This window comes from Eretmochelys imbricata, chromosome 5 (assembly GCF_965152235.1).
Source record: "Eretmochelys imbricata isolate rEreImb1 chromosome 5, rEreImb1.hap1, whole genome shotgun sequence".
NCBI classification, from domain to species: domain Eukaryota; kingdom Metazoa; phylum Chordata; order Testudines; family Cheloniidae; genus Eretmochelys; species Eretmochelys imbricata.
The window spans coordinates 112,834,917-112,842,655 of record NC_135576.1 but is presented as its reverse complement, the minus strand read 5'-3'; the positions used below and the strand labels follow the sequence as shown (position 1 = coordinate 112,842,655).

Here is a 7,739-nt window from a genome sequence, read left to right as displayed (position 1 = left end):
TTCCCAACTCGGAAACACAGTCTTAAAGTTAAGTGTCCCCGTTGTCCTCAGCCTAGTGAGTACCTTCTGGAGGTCCTGTCCAACCGGATGGATACACATAGAAAGAGGTTTCCTATGATGAGGAAATTTCATGACAACAACTTCATAATATCGCTTTAAAAGTAATAAGTCTTACAGAGACTCCTCCCCTTTCCCCCGGCCTCCGCCTGACACACACACACTCACACAAACAAACCAAGCCATATGAATCAGGCTTGTGTACACTCAAGTCAGCAATTCTATCCCCCAGTTTTCTGACCAGCTGGTGCCACCCCTCCACACCCTCCACATCAGGCGTGTGTGCTCCTTGCCACCAACAACCAGTTTGGTGCACAGAATGGATTAAACTTTCAGTTATAACATCAACAATGCCTAAAAATTACCTAAACCCAACATTTAAAATTATAGTAATCAACCTGCCGGTGGCATCAGATCTAGTGAGGATCCTCCTCTCTACCAAGTTTGGTGTAGGTGGATAGTAGTTCTGAAGAGCTATCAGTCAACAGCAGCACTGCCAACCACATAATTCAGCCACAGCCTGAACATTTGAGACTGATTCAACATTTATGAAAAATGTTTGGCCCTTTGTAAACATTTTCTGAAATATTTGTATGTGTGAGTTTTTGTTGGAAAAGAATATCTCTGTAGTCAGAAAGTATAAGAAACACTCATATCAATACATATTTTAAAGAGACTTTTCTCCAGAAAAGTTTATGCAGCCATCTGGAAAGCAGTTTTGAATTAGAAGGAAACCATCTCAGGAACAGACACAATAGCACTGACTCAGGTGAACCATCACACAGGACAAGTAGCAAATTATGAATAGCAAATACTCATAGGGAAATGAGTGTGGTGACGAGGTCCTGAGCAATCAGAGTGGAATGTGTATAAATCATTTGTCAAATCACTTTAAATAAATCCATTAGCAAATTCTGAATTTATTTGCAGATTTGCCTATTGGAAAAGGGGCTAAAATAATCTCTTATTTCACATTCAGATTAAAATATTCCAATAAAATTTCCTGCTCTTTTCACTGAAATTTAAATATACAGGATTTCATCAAATTCTAGCAAATATTTCACCCAGCTCAGTCTGCATCTAACCTTTCCCAGAAAACAGGCTCATTGCTGATGAAAATATGCTGAGAGACTTTGTGTCTTTATTCCCATAGCTTTCTTACTTGAACAAGAACAGCTAAAATTCAGATTTTTTTAATTTCTCGCTCTTTCATATAACTATTATCTCCTGAAGCTTCAGCTTGCCAGGAAATGCACACGCAGAACTCCCAGTGGAGTAAATGCAAGATTGGGGTGCAGTGCCTCTGGTATGATTGGGTCCCTTATATGGTATACTTATGTACAATAAACTGCCTTCTTTACAGTGATGCTTCTAAATAGTTTAGGCAAAACTCTAGATTATGATTTTAAAAAGTGCTTGAGGTGATGGGAGAGGGAGATGTAAAAGAAGTGACACGGACAGAAATATGGTCATGTTTTCTTCTTTTCCTTCTTTAAAATTAATATGAAAATATTCCTTTTCAATTTTTGGGTTGAAAACCATTCCCCTTCACTGATGGAAACTCCAACATGACAGCCTAGTGCTATGGTATGAAAAACAGAAAGTGAAACTTGCTACAGGATGCAAACTTCACTCATCAACCCACTTGAATTTCAATGCCCAAGCTCAGTGAAATGCACATTGAAAAAAAGAATAAAGCTTGAATGGTGAAAAGGGAAACACGTTTGAAAGTAACATTCATTTATGTCAGTCACTCTAGCATATTAGCAACCATACAGTCTTTGCAAAAAGAAAAGGAGGTCTTGTGGCACCTTAGAGACTAACAAATTGAGCTATAGCTCACGAAAGCTTGTGCTCAAATAAATTTGTTAGTCCCTAAGGCGCCACAAGTCCTCCTTTTCTTTTTGCGAATACAGACTAACACGGCTGCTACCCTGGAACAGTATTTTCAGTTATCAGTTTCTTAAGTAAACCTCCCAGTTTCTCAGTGCCCTCTGTCCATCCTCTGGTATTCCCTACACACAGGGATTTTCCTCTCTCATAAGACGGATAGTCTTGCTGATGTAACTTACTGATCTAACAGATGTTTAGATCTGCCTAGCACTACTAACTACAGATACTTGGGAGTAGACAGGCAGGTCCCTACTCTAACCTGTAACTGGATGAAACAGTTAATCATCACTCTTCTGACCCTTTAAATTTTCTTTATCTAAGAGGGTGGGGCGGGGGGCCCTCAGGAAAGAAATATAGGGATTCTTTCTTCTAAAAAAAGGTAATGACTGTGATTTTGTTCTTCCAATGACTTGTACGCTTCCACTAAATAGAAAGGAGGAAAATGAAAGTAAAAACCTCAAGCAGGCAAAAGCTTGAAAAGTAGAAAGTGATGAAAGAAAAATCTCTTCCTACAGAATCCTTAAATTCCTACTTATATTCAGAGACATGGGTCGAAAACACAAAAGTTTACAGGAGACCTTGAACAGGCACCAGTTGCTCAAGTTCTACACAAACACAGGGAATCTAAGACATAATCATGATCAGCAGGAGTTTGCTGCAATTTTGCCTCGTGCTGCTCTTCTCCAGTGAAATCTCATGTCTGGACTGTAACAGGCTGCATGTTCTACAAATCAGAATGAACAGCGAGAGTTTTGAGCGTCTGGAGAAAATGGGTGGCAACTTTCCCTTCCAATGTCTAAATGAAGGGATAGCTTTCAAGCCCAGAGATATCCTCAAGCTCCAACTGTCCCACCAAGAGAATGCCAAGGTAGCCATCCAGCAGATCCTCCAAGAGCTCTTCCATATCTTTAACAACAATCTCACCCAAGCTGCCTGGAATGGGACTTCCATAAAGGAATTCCAAAATGGACTTCATCAGCAGATTGAGAAGCTGGAGACGTGTTTGAGTGCTGAGATGGAAAAGGAGGTAACCTACCCAGGAAATGAGAACCTCCTGCTCACCAGCCTCAAACTGAAGAGATACTTCCAGACAATAGAGGATTTCCTGAAAGAAAAGCAATACAGCCGGTGTGCCTGGGAGATCATCCGTGTGGAAATACCCAGATGTTTCCTCATGCTCGACAAACTCACCAAGAGACTTGAAAATGAAGGTACCATCTTTTCTTTTTTCCTAGAAAAACTCAAATAATATTATTTGAATAAAACAGCTGGTGAAAGATGGGTGATAGGGTTATAACTCCTAATACGTCGGGCCCAATCTTTCTCCCATAGTAATTTTATGCATACAGCTATTTCAAACTCATGCTCAAATCTTTTCAGAGTAGCATATAATTTAGTGCTTCTCTACCACACACAATATTCTATATGAAAAATATACAAATATATCATAACTGCTAATTAAAGACAAAATATTGTTAAGTGATAACTAACTATGCCAAATAGAAAAGAACAGTGAGAAGACCCCTTTCAACAACTGCCTCGTTAGACAACGTTCCAGTTAGGACACCAGAAAACGGGGGGTCTGTGTTCACACTCTTCTATCCCATCAGCTCATTTTGCACATAGGGACGGCAGAGGGTTCTGATTCTGCTTTTCTTTCTTTTGTTTACCCCTAACTTCAACAGCTTTAGTAACGACAAATTGTGACAAGATGACAAGTGCACTAAGGCTCAGGATTTAGGATTTGACATCTGGTTAGAAAAGGATGGCCTCTATTTGGCATTTGAATCTCTCCATGTTTGAACCAGTCCCCTTTTTCATTCCAGCACGTGATGCTTCCAGTAATGATGCTATGAAAACAGCTGAATGAAACTGCACCTCCACTGGAGTCCTTCGTCTCTAAACTAATTCTCGAATCAGCAGCTTTCGAGACTCCTATCAGTCCATCTTGAATTAAGCAAACTGCCAAACTTCAACTGCACTATTTATGTCCTCCTTGCCATTACCAGACTGATTTATTCACATGAGAAAATGTTAAACAGAAGATTTTGCTGAAAATAGCCCAGAGAAACCCAGAAAGAGACTGCCAAAGTGGCCATCCAGGAGATCCTCCAACAGATTTCCTACATCTAGGGATGAAAGTAACTTATAGGACTTAGCAGTATGCCACAGTCCCGAGCAGGGGGTAGGGCCTCAACCAGAAGAGGCGTGGCCTCAACCGGAAGAGGCCCAGCCTTTAAATCCCAGGTCTTTAAATCCCGGGCTACCAGCTGCAGAGGCGGCAGGGTGTGCCAGAGGTCGGGGTGATTTAAAGGGCCTCTCGGCTGCCTCCGCTACCCCAGGGCTTGGGGCTCCAGCGGAGATTTAAAGAGACTGGGGTCCCTGCATCGGCTGGAGCCCCAGGCTCTTTAAATTAGGCACTCTGAAATTTTAAACTAGTCCAAATATATATTCTTTTCCTGCACTGTGAAAAGATTTTCAGATCATTTTACTGGATTTGTAAAAGTGTCTTTATGTTGATCCATTTATATTTATTCACAATATTAATGTATTGCTTTTATTTATTTTTTCAGAGGTTTTATAATATTTATAAATAAATATTTATTTCTACAAAATAGCAACCTACAGCAGTAGTGATTTGTACTAATTAGATTTTTTTTAAAAAACAGAGATCCAATAAAAATCTTCTCTTGTTTTCCCTTAAGATTCAGTTCAGCAAAGGACTTGTAAACATTTGCCTAACTTTAAGTACACGAGCTTTCCTTTGACATAAGTAGTTAAACTTGACAACATGCTCAAGTACATTGTGAACATAAACCCTGATTCAGCAGTGACTCCATAAGAAAAATAGCTAGGGTAACTAGTTTTACCACTCCAACAGACCACACACCACAACCTCAACTCCGCAGCTGTTGTGTTTCTGCCCGTTAACAGATCATTTTCACCCACAACATTTGTAGTTGCAAGTGTTTGGAGCAGTAGCTCATTGTGATGAAATGAAAGGGATGATGGAGACACAGGCATTCTAAGGGGAAGACTTCAGGCTGTCTTGGTACAAAGTTGCTTGTCCCCTTCCTCCCCAATGAGATGTGTGTGTCAGGTTTCCATGTACACAGACTCCGTATCTCCCCCACCACCACCAACAGGGAGGCTTACGTGGGTCTAATTTTCCCCCTCCACCAGTCAGGTTTGGGTACACTTGGCTCACAGACACTATCAAGCTTGTACATACCCAACCCCACCTGTCATTCAGGCTTGTAAGCATCTGCTGCTGCTTCCCTTTGCTCTCCCCCCGGGTGTTCCCAAAACAAGCGTGTGTGCTTAGGGACTGCATGTTGCACCAACAACCACCAGCTGAAGGAGCACAGTGCATCAAAATTTCAGTTGAGCTGTGAATGACTAAAAATTACCCTAAACCCAATAGTTAAATATTACCTGAAAGCAAAAAACCATCCATTGGACCAAATCTTGTAAGGTTCTCGTTGCCAAGTTTGAAGAGCTATTAGTCAGTCCCATCATTGTCTAGCATTAATTTAAGTCACACTCTAAATCTGGAGATTTCTTATTTAAAAGTTTTTAAAGAAGTCAAACAACCATTACATTAAATGTTCAAATAGTAAAAACACAAAGTGTGTGTGAATTTTTTCACTGATTGGAGAAAAACTGCCTTTGGGAAAAAAACCGGGAAGGTATGTCCCATTTTAAATCCCTTTTGTAACACAGTCCAAACTATGGTGTCTCTAGTAGGAGACTAAATTCTTCACAGTCAACAGATGGCAGCATTGCAGAAGCTTTTGCCCTCTGTTCTCTTTAGCTGAGGAGTTCTCAAACATTTCATTATGTGGGCCTCATCTTACAAAAATTGATCCTTTCCCCTCCCATTCAGGATCAGCTAACATTTGTGTGGCAGGTACACCAAATGCTTACAAAGAAAGGTAGTACTAGAAACGCATTTATATAAGTTTAGCGGTATTTAAAGGAACGTGGGATCTGAGAGTTCTCTGAAGACCATCACCCAGTACTCCACGTACTGCCACTGATTCAGGAAACTCAGTTTGGCACCTGCTGGTTTAGAGGCATGTACAAGGAGTTAACTCTGAAAACAAATGCCTCTCCTTTCTTAAGGTGCAGTTTCTTCCAAGAGCTGTAGCCATCAGCTGTCCAAGTTCTTTCCTGCCCAAATATTTCTCCTTTCATTCATTCCTTCACGTAGTTGGAGCCAAAGGTTATATTGACAAAACACAATCATCTGAGAATAATGAGAGCAAAATTAGACTGCATGAAAAAGTCAAGGATTACAAAATCACCACCCCCAGAATGTATCCCCCGCCCCTCTGATGGAACATGGCCGTCATATAGCACCTGGGAGCCATACAAACTCTTCAGACTCTAACTGCTTTGTTGCTCATGGAGTGCAGTGGGGATCCTCCTGACATTCATCCCATCAAGGCTGAGTAACTAAGGTACAGTACAAAACTTTTTCCTGGAGTAAATGAATTCACATTAAGGTAATTTATACAGCTGAACAGAGATAACGGATATTTTATAACTCTGCTTATATAGGGTCTGATCCTTCTTCTATAGGATCAGTGACCAAATCGCAACTGATTTCCATGGCAGCAGCTTTAGGCTCTTCCTGTCCTGTCCTGGAAATGGATTTTCAGTGACATGGATTTATTTTTTGGTGTTTCTACTATTATTTATTTTTGCACATTTTCATAATCTTTCACACATCAGTACTGTTGTGCAGTAGGGAATTGGCAGACCATGCAACAAAGTACACGTATGTGGAATCCTTCGGCACCTCACCAGCACTTTGTGATGTGGGAGGGAAGGAAATATCATTATCTGATGACCAAAGCACTCTGACTTCGACATAAGTAGTGCGTTTCTACAATTATAAGCGTGGCTATTAATTAATTTGTCCTCATGAGAACTATTTCTAGTATTCCAAGGTTTGAGAAGCTTCCTAGAGACTTTTTAAAAAAATATGAACATAGTAAAAGACTTGCGAGCTTATGTGTGGAAAAGATATTGTCATTTAATTTCTTGAGATCAATTCAATGAAGATTATATTTTTTCCCTTTGTGTTCCAACTATTTCCGATTTCATTTCAGCTCCAGATGCTGCAACTATTGGGGTGAAGACAGACATATGCAGTGGAATCCCTCCTCTCTGCAGGTTCTTCCCGTAGTGACGTCTAAAACTCCATAATGCTTGATGTATTATGCCGTACATTCACTCTCATGAAATTCCAACTGCACAAATTTCATTTTATGTGATAATATTCTGTTCATTTACTCAGGTTTAAAATGCAAAATGAAGGATATCGATGCAAAAAAGTTACAAGACAATTAAGAATTTTAAAAGAAAGGGTTGGACCTTAAACATTGTTGACATTGTCTGTTTGCTCTATATTTCTATGATCTCTTCTCTGATCCAATTTCACCTCTGAACTGTAACATGCAGTATAACCACAGTAAAACAGCATAACACTCATGAACTGGAACAGCTTCCAAACAAGCTCCTTGAGGCGGGAGTTCCAGTCAGAGATTCCAACATAGACTCATCAGCCAGCTGGGCATCTGGAGACAGGTTTGGTTGCAATGATGGAAAGCGGGACTCTCTTACCAGGACGGAAGGACGGACCTTCAGCTCACCAGGATGAAGGTGAAGAGATACCAGTTATTTCCTCTAGCAGACAAGCAGTTCAGCATCAGCGCTGGCAAGAGAATCCAAGTGGAATTATGCAGTTTTCAATTACAGGACAAAGTCACAAAGAAGTTTAG

The 7,739-nt window shown here is 40.4% G+C and overlaps 1 protein-coding gene across 1 annotated transcript; it reads left to right on the top strand.

The window, feature by feature from the left end:
- The first annotated feature begins 2,587 nt into the window (after positions 1-2,587).
- LOC144265400 (interferon beta-like) lies at positions 2,588-3,820 on the top strand. Its single transcript, XM_077818043.1, has 2 exons — positions 2,588-3,161; positions 3,777-3,820. The coding sequence occupies exons 1-2, from the start codon at positions 2,588-2,590 to the stop codon at positions 3,818-3,820; spliced, it is 618 nt and encodes a 205-aa protein (XP_077674169.1).
- Positions 3,821-7,739: the final 3,919 nt, after the last annotated feature.